Source organism: Hypanus sabinus, chromosome 16, assembly GCF_030144855.1.
Source record: "Hypanus sabinus isolate sHypSab1 chromosome 16, sHypSab1.hap1, whole genome shotgun sequence".
Lineage (NCBI taxonomy): Eukaryota > Metazoa > Chordata > Chondrichthyes > Myliobatiformes > Dasyatidae > Hypanus > Hypanus sabinus.
This window is the reverse complement of record NC_082721.1, coordinates 67,909,382-67,927,646: the sequence shown is the minus strand read 5'-3', so window position 1 is coordinate 67,927,646 and position 18,265 is coordinate 67,909,382. Positions and strand designations below refer to the sequence as shown.

Below are 18,265 nucleotides of genomic sequence, written 5' to 3'. Positions count from 1 at the left end.
ACACAAACAAGGCATTTCACTAACACAAAAACAATCTGCAGATGCTGGAAATCCAAAGCAACACACACACAAAACGCTGGAGGAACTCAGCAGGCCAGACAGCACCTATGGAGGGGAGTAACAGTTGACATTTCGGGCCGAGACCCTTCATCAGGACCGGAAAAGGAGAAGTCAGTGTAAGAAGGTGGGGAGGGAAGGAAGAAGTAGAAAGCGGCAGGTAATAGATAAAACTGGGAGAAAGACAGGGGCTGAAGTAACAAGCTGGGAAGATGATTGGTAAAAGAGAAAAAGGGGAAATCTGATAGGAGAGGACAGAAGACCAAGGAAGAAAGAGAAAGGGGCAGGAGCACCAGAGAGAGGTGATGGACAGGTAAGGAGATAAGCTGAGAAAGGGAAATGAGAATGGGGAATGAGAGGAGGGGGGCAATTCATTGAAGACATTTCACTGTACGCTTTGATGTACATGATAAATAAACGAATCTTAAACTGAATCTGCCTTAATATTCCATTTCTAATCCCCTTCTTTAAAATTGCATTCTGTCTTTAGTAGAAGTCAGGTGGCAGTTCCAGCGGCCTACATTCAATCTAACCTCCCGCGCCACCTGCATGCAGTTTCCCTGCTCTCCCTGTGAAAATCAGAGCTTTATTTGGATGTCCTTGCTTCTCCACACATCCTGGTAGATTAATTGCCTTAACTTGTGAGGCATTCACGGGAATGTGGAAGGAATAAATTTGGATTTAGTTGGTGCAAATACGGCCGGCTGAAGTTAGACGATGAGACGTAGGAGCAGAATTAGGCTATTCGGAGCACCCAGTCTGCTCCGCATTCAATCATGGTTGATCTACTTTCTTCGTTCTCCTGCCTTCATCCCATAACCTTTGATGCCCTTACTAATCAAGAATCTATCAACCATATGAATGCCAAGTTATAAATGCCCACAAGGGAGGGTCCTGCCTCAGGAATTCCTTCTTGGCCTCAGGATGTCCCATCTGAGGGGAGTATCCTGCTGTAGATCACACACAGTGAAGATCCAAGATCACACCGCCAGATCTTTAAAACCAAAGTACCTACAACATCTGACCAGGTACCCTAGCATACTTTCCACTCGAAGGTATGATTACCTTGTACTTCCTTCTCATATTTTGTATTTTCCTACCACACAACAGGTGGGGCCTTATGGCCAAGCAACTATATATGGATCTCTGAGCAATCCAGTCTCTAAAACTTACTTCCAGATAACCTGTACCTATACCCTTTCAAGCGGTTACAAGACCACACGATATAGGGGCAGAATTAGGCCATTCAGCCCATCAAGTCTGCTCTACCATTGAATAATGGCCGAGTTATTTTCCCTCTCAACACCATTCTCCTGCTTTATCCCCGTAACCTTTGACACCTTTATTATTCAAGAACCTATCAGTCTCCACTTTAAATATACCCACTGGCTTGGCATCCACAGCCTTCTGTGGCCATGAATTCCGCAACAGATTGGGTAACATTACAGGACACCTTCACTTAGTTTGCAAGGATAATCCATAGTTTCTAATTATCTGCAGGTTAATTTTCCATTTCTCCCCCACTATCATCTCTCTCTCTCTCTCTACCCAAGGCCCCTGTTGTTGTTCCAATCTAGATCACTGCAAGCTCGAGGTCAGTATATGATAGTGTAGGAGGTAGAACATCAGCCATGATCTAGAAAAATAGCAGAAAAGCCTCAAGGGGCCAAATAGCCAACTTGCTTCCATTCCTCCTATTCCAATAAGTCATATTGCTACACATCCTGAGACCACATCTGACCAGGTAGCAAGGATAAGCCAGAATTAGCCAAACATGAACAGCAGCTCATTCAGCATTAAAACTAAAGTCAGCAAAATTAGGGCAGTTTCTCTTTTGTATAAACTTTGTGCATCTTTTAATGACAAAACCTGCGATGATGAACTTGATGTGTACTTACTGAGAAAAAGAAAATAGCAATAACTTGTTAGCTATCCCGCTGTTCTACGCCAAGATGATGGCAAATCAGCCTAAGTCATACTGACCCAGTATCCATTTTGCCATGTTGTTTATGGTTTGGGTGGAATAGTTTGAACCAGACAAACCTCTTCTCAGTCTTTTCCTTCTCTCCGATCATGAGAAGACTGTGACTGTGATGCAATTACAAAAAAGACATGCCAGCAGCTATCGTATATTTCATAGGGAGTTTGAGGAGATTTGGTATGTCAAAGGCTGCAGCAAATTTTTATAGATGTCCTGTGGAGAACATTCTAACTGGCTGCATCACTGAGGACATTTTCAATAGGCGATGCCTCACAAAAGCAGCATCCATCACCATACAGGATGCACTCTTACCCAGTTTCCCTCGGGATCAATAAAGTATGTCTGTCTGTCTGTCTCATCTTCATCAGAGAGTAGTTTCTTCCCTTCTGCCATCAGATTCTCACCAGTTTTGCTCATTTTGCACTACTCCATTAATTTAATTTTCACATATACTTTTTGTAATTTACACTACTTTTATGTATTACACAGTCCCACTGCAGCAAATTTTGCAACATATGCCAATGATATGAAACATGACTTTTAAAAAAATTTCTTTGGCTGAATTCTGTTAATTACTGTGACTATCCGAAGCTCACCAATCTGTAGTACTCGGTATCATTGTGAGATCTGTCCCTGCAAAGTACACGGAAGGAAGCCCAACTGCACTGTAATGCAACCACCAAACCTTGGATCCGGAACAGTGACTCAGGGAGAAGAGATAACCAAAGTGGTCAGACTTTTAAAGGTGAAATCTGCTGGTAAAGGAGGATTTCACAGTCCATAGTTCCATATCGCACCCCGCCAGAACGTAGGACAGCGCAGTGACACAATTACCAGAGCTGCTGCTTCACAGCTCCAGAAACCCAGGTTTGGTCCTGACCTCTGGTGCTGTCAGTGTGGAGTCTGCATGCTCTCCCTGTGACTGTGAGTTCTTTCCTGGTGCTCCAGCTCCATGAAGCCACACGACAAGGAACCAGGGCCCGCTGGCCACCAAACACCCATTAATCTTACAGTGCGGCACTAACCTACATTTGTGGTCAAAAGAAGATTTTAGTTGGGAACTTAATATTCAAGGATACGCATTGTATCAAACAGACAGGGAGGTAGGCAGAGAGGTTGGCGTGACTCTGTTGGTAAAAAATTAAATTAAATCCTTAGGAAGAGATCATTGTGGGCAGAGTTAAGAAACTACAGGGTAAAAAGACCCTGATGGGAGTTATATACAGGCCAGGATATGGGCTACAAATTACAACTGGAGAGAGAAAAGGGCAATGTCAAAAGGGCAATGGTACGACAGTCATGGGGGATTTCGATATGCAGGTAGACTGGGAAAATCAGGTTGGTGCTGATTTTGGATCCCAAGAGAGAAATTTTGTAAAATGTCTATAAGTGGCTTTTCAGAGCAGCTTGTCCACTAGGGGATCAGCTATTCCGGATTGCGTGTTGCATTATGGATCAGATTTGATTAGGGAGCTTAAGATAAAGGAACCCCAACTAGACAGTGATCATAATATGATAGAATTTGCCCTGCAATTTGAGAGGGAGCTGGTCAGATTTGTCCATACTACACTGGAGTAAAGGGCATTACAGATGCATGAGAGGGGAGCTGGTCAAAGTGATTGGGAAGGATATGAGCAGGGATGACGGCAGGCAACAATGGCTGGAGTTTCTGGGGCCAACTCTGAAGGCACAGGATAAATACACCCCAAAAAGATGTATTATAACAGACAGGATGACACAACTGTGGCTGACAAGGGAAGTCAAAGCCAACATAAAAGCAAAAGAGAAGGCATGAAGTAGAGTAAAAATTAGTGGGAAGATAAAGGATTGGGAACATTTTAAGCACCAACATAAGGCAACTAGAAAAGCCATAAGATGTGAAAAGATAAAATATGAAAGTAAGCTAGCTGATAATATCAAAGAGGATGCCAAAAGTTTTTTTTTCCAGTTATATAAAGATAAAAAGAAAAGAAAGAGTAGATATCGGACCATAGGAAAATGACACTGGAGTGGTAGTAATGGGGAACAAGAAATGGTGGATGAACTGAGTAAGTATTTTGCAGTCTTCGTTGTAGAAGACACTAGCAGTAAGCTGGGAGATTGAGTGTTGAGGACAGAAGTGAATGCAGTTGCTTTTATTAGGGAGAAGGTGCTTGGGAAACTGAATGGTCTAAAGTAGAAAGGTCACCTGGACCAGATGGACTACACCCCAGGGTTCTGAAAGAGGTGGCTGAAGAGATCGTGGAAAATTAGTAATGACCGTTCAAGAATCACTAGATTCTGGCATGGCTCCAGAGGACTGGAAAATTGCGAATATCAGTCCACTCTTCATGAATGGAGGGAGGCAGAAGAAATGAAGTTAGCTTGACCTCAGTGGTTGAGAAGATGTTGAAGGCGATTTATAAAGATGAGGTTTTAGGGTATTTAGAGGTACATGATAAAATAGGCCAAAGCCAGCAAGGTTTCCTCAAGGTAAAACGTTGCCTGATAAATCCGCTGGAATTCTTTGAAGAATTAACAAGCAGGATAGACGTAAAGGGAAATGGCTGCCAGTGACTAGTGGTGTTCCGCAGGGGTCCACGTTGGGACTGATTCTTGTTACATTGTACATCAATGACTTGGGTGATGGAACTGATGGTTTTGTGGCCAAGCTTGCAGACAATACAAAGATAGGTAGAGGGGCAGGTCGTATTGAGGAGACAGAGAAGGACTTAGACAGATTAGGAGAATGCATAAAGAAGTGGCAGTTGGAATATAGTGCGTGGTTATTCACTTTGGTAGAAGGAAGAAAAGTGTGGGCTATTTTCTGAACGGGGAGAAAATACAAAACTCAAGAGATGCAAAAAGATGCAAGAGGTGCAGGACTCCCTAAAGGTCAAATTGCAGATTGAGTCGGGGGTGAAGAAAGGAAATGCAATGTTAGGGTTCATTTTGCCAGGTCTAGAATATAAAAATAAGGATGTAGTGTTGAGGCTTTATAAGGCCTCACTTGGAGTACTGAGAGCTGTTTTGGGCCCCTTATCCAAGATGAGCTGACATTGGAGGGGGTTCAAAAGAAAGTTCACGAAAATGATTCCAGGAATGAAAGGCTTATCATGTGAGCAATGTTGGATGGCACTGGGCCTGTACTTGCTTGAATTTAGAAGAATTGAAACCTACTGAATGTCGAAAGGCCTAGGCAGAATGAATGTGGAGAAGATGTTTCCTACAGAAGGGGAGTCTAGGACTAAAAGGGCACAGCCTCAGAATAGAGGGGCATGCATTTAGAACGGGGATGAGGAGGAATTTCTCTAGCCAGAGGGTGGTGAATCTGTGGGGTTTGTTGCCACAAGCAGTTGTGAAGGCCTGAGTGAGGTTGATAGGTTCTTGATTCGTCAGGGAGTGAAAAGTTATGGGAAGAAGGCAGGAGAATGAGATTGGGAAGGAAATGGATCAGCCATGAATAAATGGCAGAGAAGATTCGATGGTTTTATGATCTTACTGGCCCGCACGTCTTTGGAATAACGGCAGGAAATCAGAGTACTCAGGGGAAATCCAGGTGGTCACATGCAGAACGTGCAAACTCCACAATGAAAGGACCCAAGTCTCCAGAAAGTTTCCTCCCACATCTCAAAGACGTCCAAGTTGGTAACTCAACCCTAGTGGTGGGTGGTAGAATCAGTCGAAGTGGAGCAGGATGTTGGTGGAGATGTGGGAGGAATAAAGTAGGATTAGTGTAAGTGGTCAGCAAAGACTAGATGGGTTTGTGACCTGTACAACACTGATCTACGCCTTAAATGATGGTACCCTAGTTAGCAGTCAGCCCTTACCTTGTTCTTCTTGCCGAATGGCCAGCGTTTGTTCTTGCTTTTGCCGATGGTCCTTTGGTCAACCTTTGACTCTGATTTAAGGGAACCAATGCTATTTTCTGAAGAAGTTCGATTAATCAGCTGGCTGTAGTCTTCAAACTCTAACTCCCCTGGCCTCTCAAATCCTGATTTGTAGGCCTCAATCAGAACACGAGAATCCTGATTCCAAGAGAAAAAAAAACAAGAAGAAAAAAAATCAGCAGATTTGCTTCTAGTTTACTCAGCTAATCATGCACATGTTGTAATCATTATAACTCAGTGGTTAATTAAGTGAATCTGCACCCAGAAGCTAGGACTACCAACAACATAGCCCATCACAGCCCCTGAGGAATTTAAATTAATTAAAAAATAACTCCATCTGCAACAAAAATCTCATCTCAGTAATGGGGCATGACAGCAATAAATTATTACTATTTTTATTTGTGTTAGCGCCGGAATGTGTGGTGATGCTGGCGAGCTGCCCCAGCACACCCTCAGGTGCGTTGGTTGTTAAAGCAAACAGCCCATTTCACTGCAAGTTTTGATGTACAGGTGATAAATAAATCTGAACCTTGAATCCTTCAGGTATTGCGGTCTGGCCCAGTCTAGGCTATATGTAATTCACTGAGTGCCCTGTGTGATGAGCTGACCAGCTACTCAGTGCAGGGCCCAATTATGGATGGACAATAGATCTTGGTTTATGCCAGTGTCCTTCAGAGGTGGAGAGGGTGAGCACCTTCAAAGTATTCAGTGTTATCATTTCAGAGAATCTGCCCTGGATCCAGCATGCAAGTACAATTACACAGAAAACATGACAGCAACTCTATTTTCTTAAAAGTTTGCAACAATTCAACATGTCATCTAAGACTCTGACACACTTATGCAGCGGAGAGTATATTGACGAGTTGCATCGCGGCCTGGTATGGAAACAGCAATACCCTTGAACGGAAATGCTTACAAAAAGTAGTGGACACAGCCCAATCCACCACAGGTAAAGCCGTCCCCACCACTGAGCTCATCTCCCCAGAGGCGTTGTTACAGGAAAGCAGCATCCATCATCAGTGACCCCCACCATCTAAAACATAATCTCTTCTCGCTACTACCATCAGCAAGGAGCCACACCAACAGGTTTAGGAACAGTTGCTACCCCTCAAGCATGAGGCTCTTGAACCAGTGGGGATAATTTCACTCAACTTCACTCACTCCAACACCTAACTGTTCCTACAACCTATGGATTAACGTTTAGGGACGCCTCATTTTGTGCTCTTGATATTTATTGCTTAATTTTTTTTTGTTTTTATTCTTTTGTAAGTGCATAGTTTGTTGTCTCCTGCACATTAGTTGTTTGTGCATCCTGTGTGTCTGGTTATTCACTGATTCTATTCTGTTTCTTTGTATTTGCTGACAATGCCCACAAGAAAATGAATCTCAGGGTAGTACTGGTGACATGTGTGTACTCTGATAATAAATTTGCTTTGAACTTTGAAATACATTTAAAAAATTGAAAGGCTGTTGAGCAAGGACAGAATTACTACTACTCTTGGATTGTATGCCTTGAAGAACAGGAGACGGTGTACAGAGAGGAGGTAAAGTAGCTGGTAGAATGATGCAAGCACAACAACCTGAGTCTCAATGTGGACAAGACTAAAGAGATGATGGTGGATTTTAGGAAGGTGTAGGCTGACCACTCCTCATCGCACATTAACAGCTCCTCCTTGGAGAGAGTTAAGAGCACCAAGCTTCTGGGAGGGCACATAATGGAAGGTCCCTCAACACCACCTCCTTAGTTAAGGAAGCACAACAGCATCTCCAGTTCCTGAGGAGACTGAGACAAGTGAGGTTCCCCTCCCACCCACCACCCTCATTCTGACCAATTTTTACAGCAGCAACACTGACAGTGTCCTGACCAGGCGCATCACCATCTGGTACGGGAATTGCAAGGCATCACGAAGGATTGTGAGGGCTGCTGTGAGGATCACTGGGGTCTCTGTTCTACCCATCTGAGGTACCCTGAGCATCATCAATGATCCCTCCCATCCGTCCAACGATCTCTTTGAGCCTCTATCATCAGGAAGGAGGTGCTGTTGCAGTAGGACAAGGACTGTTAGGATGAGAAGCAGCTTCTTTCCCCAGTCTGTGAGACTCCCTACAACCACCCAGGTCTCGCCACACATGAAACAACAGTAGCGTTATACAGTTTTACTCTTTAAGTCGTCACATAATTGCACCTTATTATTAATTTATTTATTTATGGTAATATTACTTTATCTGTTGTGTGTGAATTACTGTGTTGTACCCCCTGGTCTGAAGGAAAGTTGTTTTGTTTGGCAGCATACATGTATATAGTTGAAATGACATTAAACTTGAACTCAAACAACATGGTAAACCTTCATCTATTGCAGAATCAAGTGAAGCAGCCCTGTTCTTGGAGCACCGGGTAATACTGTACAGATTGTTGTTCAAAGACAGAAAAGGAGCTAGTAATTCTAAAGTACTTTCAGAACTCTGAAATGTTCTGCAGGTAAGGAATTGTTTCTGGTATCCTTTCGCGCTGAAAGGATGAAGGAAACACAGACAGCAAACTGCACAGAATTAGGTCCTCCCATGATGCAATTTAAAAAAAAACAAGCAAACATTTGTTCGGTCTGCAATAGGGAGGATTATCCAGTGCTAACCATTTTAATTCCATTCTGCTTTCACACATCCAAGACCTCCTGTTGGCCAGAAGAAACAATGAGTGGATTTGACAAGTCAAGGACAGGGGAAGCAGACAAACCAATTGTCTTTGTTTCCTACCCACCCCCCACACTCCTCCCCAATTTGTGGACTCTGAACTGATTCTTGCTCTAGGATAATCTAATCAGAGCAACTGAATGTGGACACAAAGAGCTAAACACTATTCTCAGATGAGTGCTACTTGTTATGTAAAATGCCAGACCTATGGAAGAAACTGTCTGCAATCTCGTTAGACTCTCTCTGGGTTGCCTCGTTTAACTGGTTTGGACCAGTCAGAGTGTAAAGACACATATACACAAGGCTGGGGTGGGCAGAGCCATGAAACAGTGTTGGTTGCAGCCCAGGACGAGAACCAGTAAGAAGGTGACCTTGAGCCAATGGGATTGAGATTGACCAGTTGAACTGATGAGGAACACGAGAAGAGTCAGGAGCTCCAAATACGCAGGGGCGATAACTGTCCAGCAGCCAGAGACCAACCATCATGAGTAAGAGGGCCCCACGGAACGCCTGGCCCGCGAAGGCTCCTTTCCCAGGTAATACCATTTCTCTTCATTGACTGTTCATGGGGTGGGTAGGGTTTGTAGTGGGCTTCCCACAGGTGGTTAGCTTGTGAAACCACAGGCTTTTTAGATGAGACAACAGAAGTTAATTACTGGTAAATACAGATTCTCTGTGCCTCACTGATCATTATTACAAGGGGTGATTCGTGTAACAGGCGTGATGAGGCCACTCTCAGGCTGGAAGAGTAACACTTGGTATTCCATTTGGGTAGCCTCCAACCGGACGTTCCTCCTGCATTCCTTACGTGTCACTCTGGATCGTCAGCATCCACAGCATCTCGCATTTACAGGTAATTTGTTTCAATCACGTTGTCTAAATCTTTGACAGGATAATCCCAAACTCTGCAGAATGGATCTATAGGATCTTTTACGTTCAATATGGAGGGCAGAGAGTTATCCTCAGCAACACACACGAAATGCTCGAGGAACTCAGCAGGTCAGACAGCATCTATGGAGGATCAGTCAACGTTTTGGTCCAAAACCCTTCATCAGGACTGGAAGGGAAGGAGACAGAAGACAAATAAGGTTGCAGGGGAGGAGAAGGAATATAAGCTGGTAGGTGAGAGGTGAAACCAGGTGAGGTAGAAGATGGGTGACTGGGAGGGGGGGGGAATGAAGTAAGAAGCACGGAGATGAAGCTGGCAGTGCTCAGTTCTGGTCACCTCACTACAGAAAGGACGAGGAAACCATAGAAAGGGTGCAGAGGAGATTTACAATGATGTTGCCTGGATTGGGGAGCATGCCTTATGAGAATAGGTTGAGTGAACTCAGCCTTTTCTTCTTGGAGTGACAGAGGATGAGAGGTAACCTGATAGAGCAATACAAGATCATGAGAGGCATTGATCGTGTGGATAGAAAGAGGCTTTTCCCCAAGGCTGAAATGGCTAGCATGAGAGGACGTAGTTTTAAGGTGCTTGGAATAGGTACAGAGGAGATGTCAGCAGTAGGTTTTTTTTACGCAGAGTGGTGAGTGCGTGGAATGGGCTGCCGGTGGTGGTGGTGGAGACGGAAACGATAGGGTCTTTTAAGAGACTCCTGAGTGGCTACATGGAACTTAGAAAAACAGAGGGCTATGAGTAAAGCCTAGGTAGTTCTAAGGTAGGGACATGTTTGGCACAGCTTTGTGGGCCAAAGGGCCTGTATTGTGCTGTAGGTTTTCTATCTTTCTATGATAGGTGGAAGAGGTGAAAGAACTGAAGAAGGAAAAATCTGATAGGAGAGGAGAGGAGAAAGGAAAGGAGTTGGGGGTACCAAAGGGAGGTGATAGGTAGATGAAGATAAAAGGAGGAGTAAAATAGGAGACAGAATAGGGAATGGAAGAAGAGAAAAGGAAGAGTTCGTTAAAATTATGAGAAGTTGATGAAATTAATGTTCATGCCATCAGGTTGGAGGCTACTCAAATGGAATAAGAGGTGCTGCTTCTCTAACATGAGAGAGGCCATGGACTAACACTTGGTTATGAAGTACTGAATTGGCATTCTGATCACCAGAGCTATTCTGATTTCCAGTGCTGTCTGCGTGTGGGTTTACCCCTCGTTAAAATGGAAGCAGTGCAGAGAGAGTTTATGAGGAAGCTGCCAGGATGTGAAGGCCTGAGTAACAAGGAGAGATTAGAAAGGCCAGGACTTTATTCCTTGGAACACAAGAGACTGAGGGGTGACCTCATAAACATGTATGCAATCATGAGGGGCGTGGTTCGGATGAATTACACATTCTCTCCAGGGTTAGAATAGGTTCCTATTGAATCTCTCCCCTCTCACCTTAAACCAAGAGAGATTGAATCTCTCTTTCAGGTGGGAAGAGAGAGGCTTAATAGGAACCTAAGAGGCAACTTTTAGAGAACATTTAGTAAATGGCATGAATACAGATAGGAAAGGCTTAGAGGGATATGGGCCAAATGGGACTAGTTTAGATGAAAATCCTAGTTGGCAGGACCCTGGCAATATCCTCTTTGATTTTCTCTGTACTGTTTCCATTCTACTGAGGTGGAAATCTATATGCAAACTCCAAGCAGAAATCAGAATTGCTCTGGTGATTATAATGACAATTCCAAAATCAATCCACGTAAGAAATACTCCCTAATTCTGAAGAGAACGGAGGATCATTCTGCCCATTTTCCAAACTGCATGTAAAAGATCCCATTGATCTATTCTGAGGAGCTTGACATTATCCTGTTAAATATTTGCTATTAAGACAATGTGACTGAAACATGTTATATTTTCACATTGCGTTACTTGATGTCCTAACTTTGAGCGCCTTGGTCCCTGTGGGCTGAAGCAGTTGTTTCCCTGCTTGGCTCTATGGTTCTCTGGTTGCCTTCCACATCAGAAAGACGTGCAGGCTGGAAGGTTAATTTGCTGCTGTAAATTACAACAAATAGGTAAGAGAGTGGTAGAATCTGGACGGGAAGATGATGGGATGGTGCAGAGAATAAAGCTGGACTAGTATAAATGGGCGCAGAACCGTTGCAGTGAATGGCCTGTTTTTCTATGATCAAGGATCAAGTTTTTCTTGCCATATACACTTACATGTATTAGGAATTTGCTGTGGTGTGTTAGTATGATTTGCAACAAAGAACAACAACATTCAACAGTTACAAACAATAAATAATTATATAAAAATAAGTGAGGTTGAAGTGCAGATCTGGAATAAAATGTGCATAAATACATAAATACCAGCATGTACTTACAATGCAAACAGCATTATAAAGAGTGTTTTCAAGTGTGTACAGTGCAGGTGGTCATTGATAAAGTGGGGCGGGGCCCAACTAGAATGGTTAATCAGATTAGCCGCCTGGGGGAAGCAACTTTTAAGATGGCGCGAAGATTTTGCTTTAATAGCGCCATAACATTTTCCAGAAAAGAGCTTATGAAAAAGGCATTTGCAGGGTGAGTAACGTGTGCAACGATTAATGATCCTACGTACACCACTTTCATTCACAGACTCCGCAGCTTTTGTCATCTCGTCCAGACACTTCCCAATGATGGGCATGACCTTCCGTTCTGTGTCCGCAAACATCTTGTACGCCTCACAGAGTTTCCGTGTCCGCCGCTCATCCATGTCTTGCAGCTTCTGCAGAAACAACACCAGGTGGATGGCTGGTCAAGAAAATGGCCACAGGTACACCAGAAGATGCCCGGGCCTCACAGTACACATAAATGTTAGGGCCCCTCAAGTACTCAAGCTCAGAACATAAGAATATAGATGCTTGGCATGACTGTCAATGTTACATAAGCTTTCCAGGATTGAAAATCAATCTCCATACAAGCTGCAAGTTGAACTGGCAGAGAATAATCACAAGGCATTGATTATAAGAGCTGGTAGATAGAACACAGTACAGGCCCTTCAGCCCACAATGTTATGCTGACCTTTTAACCTACTCTAAAATCAGTCTAATCTGCTCCTCCTACAGAGCCCTCCACTTTTCTATCATCCACATGCCTATGTTCCTTATATATGTGTCTCTACCACCACACTGGCAGGGTATTCCATGCACCCAATACTCTAAGAAACTTACCTCTGTCATCCCCCTCTATACTTTGCTCCAATCACCTTAAAATTATGCCTTCTCATATTACCCATTTCCACCCTGAGAAAAACTCTCTGGCTATCCACACGTTCTATGCCTCTCATCATCTTTTACACCTCTATCAAATTACCTCCCATCTAGTTGTTGGTTAGGAAGGCACCTGGTCTTGGTGACTTTTATAAATCACTTGGATGAGGAAGTGGAAGAGTGAGTAAGGAATCGGAATTAGAGTCAATATCACTGGCATATGACGTGAAATTTGTTGTTCTGTGGCAGCAGTACATTGCAATACATAATAATAAAAATCTATAAATTACAATAAAAACATATTTTAAAAATAAAATTAAGCGAGTCATGCAAGAAGAGAACAAAACAGAAGAAAAAAGTTGAGAGAGGATGCAGGGGAGATTTACCAGGATGCTGCCTGGATTGGGGAGCATGTCCTATGAGGACAGGTTGACTGAGCTAGGGCTCGTCTCTTTGGAGTGAAGAGGATGAGAGGCCACTAGATATAGGAGTACAAGATGATCAGAGACATAGATTGAGTGGATAACCAGAAACTTTTTACAGGGCTTAATTGTTAATATCAGGGGGTATAATTTGAGGGTGATTGGAGGAATGTACAGGGGTGGGGGGTCAGAAGTAATTTTTACTTTTTTGGGGGTTCTTTACACAAGTGATAGGTGTGTGGAATGCCCTGCCAGGAGTGATGATACAGGTAGATACATAAGGGACTTTAAAAAAAAACTTAGACACATGGATGATATAAAAATGGAGGGCTATGTATGAGGGAAGGGTTAGATTGATCTTAGAGTAGGCTGGAAGAGCCTCTACAGTGCTGTAACATAGCCCAGAGAAGCTGCAGAAAAGAAACATGAGGATGTTATTGAATTGGAGGACTTGATCTGTCAGGAGAACCTGGCCGGGCAGATAAAGTAGATAGCTAGAGGCTGTTTCCCATGGTAGGCATATCTAAAGTTAGAGGGTGTAGGTTTAAGGTGAGAGGGAAGAGGTTTGGGGGGGGGGGGTCTGAGGAGTATATTCTTCTTTTACACAAAGAGTAGCTGGTACTTGGAATGAGCTGCCAGATAATATGAAGGAGATGGCAAGAACAGTAGCAACATTTAAAAGGCATCTGGACAGGTACTTGAATGAACAGGGCATAGAGGGATATGGAATTAAATCAGGCAAGTCAGATCAGTATAGATAGGCATGGCTGCAACCTTTCTTCCCTCCCTACTTGTCCACAAGACCCTCAAGTTTTGCCTCGACTCTGTTTACTGAATGCTCTGCAGCCCAATCCGATCTGAATTCTCAGCTGGAAACCAATTCTGAAGATTTCACGACAAACTTGGAAGATTTGACATAGGATTTAATGCATTCACTTCCCTATCTGGTCTACCTACAAATAAAGTGAATCCAGGATCACCATCCACTACATTGTAACCTAGCACTTCAAATACCTACATTCCAAACATACCTCGTTCAAGTGTTTTTCCCTTACTAATGTCAACCTGACAGTTACCCATTGCTCAGTTTGCCCACCCTCCCCCCCCCTGCACCCAAAACTCTAATTTGTCAAACTTACATTGAAAACGTTGGGCATTTCCACAAAGTAAAACTCGTTTTGGTCCTTGTTGTACTTCTGCAGCTGAGCAGCATATTCGTTTTTGCTCTCCTCTGCCATGTGGTTCCGCAGGTTCGCTTGCTGTTTTGCCTGAAGAGCGACCAAGGGACATTGTTTGTGCTTTGGTGATGAAGGAACCTCATTCAATCACTCTGTCAGAATTCCAGGTACCTCTGGCTACGTATGCACAGAGTAGAGCGGTAGGATTAAACACTATTGTTAGTCATGGTACCTGCTGGGCAACTTGCAGTGTGGGAGCTATAAGCGCTACGAAACTTGCGCACTTGAAAGCCCATGCAAAAAGAAAGAGCGCTCCACACACAGGATGCCCAATCGATTCACCACACAATCAATCACATGTGCCCTGGCCACATTCTGGCAACTGATTAGATAACATTTCATCTCTCTTCACTGCCAAAGTTACAACCAACAACTTTCAGACTCGTAATTAAAGAGGCAGTACTGCTTAGTGTGGGTATCCAGTTGGCTACATGGTTTTTACTATCTTGGTCTATTACATGCCCTAGTGTGGCATTTCCAAGAGTTGATATGTGTAAAGTTATAGGACAGGATGAAAATTGACCTGGTTCTTTTGACAGAGAGGGGCAGAAAGTTAACTGGGTTTGGCATAATAGTTAGTGTGCCGGCTACAAGATCAGGGATCAATTCCCACCACAGTCTGTCTACGTCCTCCCTGTGACCGTGTAGGTTTCCTCCAGGTGCTCTGGTTTCCACCCACATTCCAAAGGCACACAAGTTGTGGGCATGCTATGTCGGCACCGGAAGCATCATGACAAATGTGGGCTGCCCCCAGCACATCCACAACACAAGCGACACATTTCACTGTACGTGAAATGTGGCAAATAAAGTTCATCCTTATAAAGTTATTCTGAAACGATTAAAGAGGTGCTGATAAAAATGTCAGTAGCAATTGGGTCTGGATCTTGTCAGATGAAAGGACAGAGGAGACAGAAACATTCATCCCATTTAGAGCTGCGCTGACAATGGCTTTGGTTTATCATTGTCACATGTACCGAAATAGAGTGAAAAGCTTATCTTAAGTACTGTTGATACAGATAAAACCGTAACACCACGTATTGACAGCGACAGAGAAAGTGCAGTGAAGGTAAACAAAAATGAACAAGTTCATAATAAGGTTGAGTGTGAGGTTAACTACTTAGGGAGCTACTTAGAATCAAAATCAGTTTTATTCTCACTGACATAACACTTGTTTTTTTTTGTTTTGTGGCAGCAATACAGTGCAGGCACAACAAATTACTCTAAGTTACAATAAAATTTTCAGAAGTCTTATAACAGTGGGATAGAAGCTGTCCTTAAGCCTGGTGGCATGTCCTTTCAGGTTTTTTGTATCTTCTGCACAATGGGAAGAGGCAGGGGAGGGAATATCTTGCTGGGGTCTTTGACTATGTTACTATGCTTTACCAAGTCAGTGAGAAGTACAGACAGAGTCCATAGTGGGGAGGCTGGTTCTGTCATTTATTGAGCTCTGTCAATACGATTCATTGACAAAAAGTGGGAAGAGTCAACATGGACAAGCCAAATTTCTTTGGTATATTGGAGGGGAGATTTGGAAGTGGTGCAGCTTTCAGACCTGCCATCTCACAGCTCTGCAACCCAGCTGCGATGCTGACCAGGGGTGCCGTCTCTGTGGACACCCCAAAGTCAAGGTCTTTGTGAATTGCCCCTAGTGTGTAGTTGACTGGTAGAGTCTGGGTGGAACAGAAAAGAATGAAGAGCAAATAATAAAATGGGATTAGAATACGAACCGTATTGGATTGTGGCGAGAACATGGCCGATTGATTGCACGGTGATCAATTTGGCCTTCCATGCACGCAGGGCTCTCCTCTTTGCACAGGCTTTCGAGTGTGCGTGTTTTCATTTCGGTGGGCTCGGCCTGTCACTCCCACAATGTAACTCGTCCAGTGTGTGCCGTTGTCTAGCATGACTCAGTAAAAATACATAAACCCTGCAGCTTCGTTATCGCTCTTGCCCTGCGCATACGTAGCGGTATAAATGGAGGATTGACAATTGTACCGAAGGGCTCATTTCAGAGAAACTCACAGGGAGAGAGATCATGGGCAGTGAGAGTAACCTAAAAGGCTTTAATGTCCATCAGTCAGCCTGAAGCAACCTAATGGCTCAGTCTGACTTTACCTTTTCCACGTCAGCTTTAGTTGTGTTGATGTCATTGTCGACTTTCTCTGCATTCTGCTGTGCCTTCTCTGCCTCCTTGCAATCTCGCTCAAACCTCCTCTTGGCCTGTGGGGAAAATAACAGAACATCAGACCACAGTTTACAATTATCTCTTTGGACAGCTCTGCTTGTAAGACACACAGTCAAGCAGGTTGTGGTTCGAGCTGACCACACATCAACTGCCTCCAATGGAGCTCACACTACCTCAGCTCAGTCCAGTCTTCACCCAGCCGTGGGGATGGAAAGACAGTGCAGAGCACCAAAAGCCAGGGCAGTAGCCGAGCCGGGCGAGCCACTGGCTCTGGCCAGACTCAATTCTAACCCTGAGCGCCATCTGCGTGGAGTTTGCACGCTATCCCTGTGACTACGTGGGTTTACTCCAGGTGCAAGTGTGTGATGACAGGTTAATTGCCCTCTGTAAATCGACCCTAGTGCTTGATGGAGTGACAGTAGTCCTAAACAGGAATATTTGATGGAAATAAAACTGAAGGGAATTCTTTTCCTTCAGAGCTGCATGCAAAGAGTCCCCACATTAAAATACCATCTTAGAAAGGATCTGGGGGAATGTTGGGAATTATTGTGTACATACTAGGGCAGCTGATGGTCAGCATGGACTCATTAGGCTCAAAGGGTCCATTTCCATGCTGTGCGATGAACTCAACAGGTCGGCCATTTCTGAATGTAAAGGAAGGGAACCAAAACAGCCAAGGGACTATACCATGGCTGCAGGCAGGTAAATGCGCACAAGGACTAGAACACAGATTGCTTCCCACACTATACAGACCATTCCACTTCCCACTGCACAAAACGGAACACATCAGCTAGTGTAAGTCTCCCAGTGCAGTTGTGCACAAGCCTTGCACTGTTGAAGGTGCTTTGATTGATGTGAACCAGAGGCCTCAGCACTTCACTAGGCTGTGTGTAAAAGATCCGTGCAACACACACAATGCTGGTGGAACGCAGCAGGCCAGGCAGAGGCAGCATCTACAGGGAGAAGCACTGTCGACGTTTCGGGCTGAGACCTTTCGTCAGGACTGGAGAAAAAAATGAGGGACGTCAATCTTGTTTACTTTGCTACAGATTAGGAAGTGATGCTGGCTGTATCGCTGCCCGATCTGGGAACACCAATACCCAAGAATGGAGAAGTCTGCAAGAAATCATGAGTACAGCCCTGTGTCCAATCACAGGAAAAGCTCTCACAACCATTGAGCACATCTACAAGAAGCACTGCCACAAGAAAGCAGCATCCATCATCAAGGACCCCCACCATCCAGGCCATCTGCTCTTCTCGCTGCTGCCATCAGGAAGGAGGTACAGGAGCCTTAGGTCCCACGCCACCAGGTTCAGAAGCAGTTATTACCTTTCATCCACTAGGCTCCAGAACCAGCTTGGATAATTTCACTGAACTGATTCCACAGCCTATGGACTCACTTTCAAGGATTCTAAGCTCATGCTCTCAATAATTTATTTATTATTACGTATTTCTGTGTATTTGCACAGTTTGTCTTCTTATTCGCATTGGCTGTTTCTCATTCTTTGCGTCCAGTTTTTCATTAAATTCTATTATATTTTTTTGTTCTGTGAATGCCTGCACGGAAATGAACCTCAGGGCTGTACACGATGACATAAATGTACTTTGAGAATAAACTTACTTTGAAATTTGAAATGCTGCCTGACCTATAAGGCCATAAGACACAGGAACAGAGTTCAGTCCACTGAGTCTGCTACGCCATT

The 18,265-nt window shown here is 44.0% G+C and overlaps 1 protein-coding gene across 1 annotated transcript in view; it reads right to left on the bottom strand.

The window, feature by feature from the left end:
* LOC132406403 (cdc42-interacting protein 4-like) overlaps window positions 1-18,265 on the bottom strand; it is a 172,658-nt gene that overhangs the window by 41,368 nt on the left and 113,025 nt on the right. The window contains exons 6-9 of the mRNA XM_059992040.1: window positions 16,493-16,597; window positions 14,279-14,407; window positions 12,087-12,233; window positions 5,848-6,045 (exon numbers count right to left, since the gene is read on the bottom strand). Coding sequence (XP_059848023.1) covers window positions 5,848-6,045; window positions 12,087-12,233; window positions 14,279-14,407; window positions 16,493-16,597 — 579 coding nt within the window. The remainder of the gene's footprint in view (window positions 1-5,847; window positions 6,046-12,086; window positions 12,234-14,278; window positions 14,408-16,492; window positions 16,598-18,265) is intronic.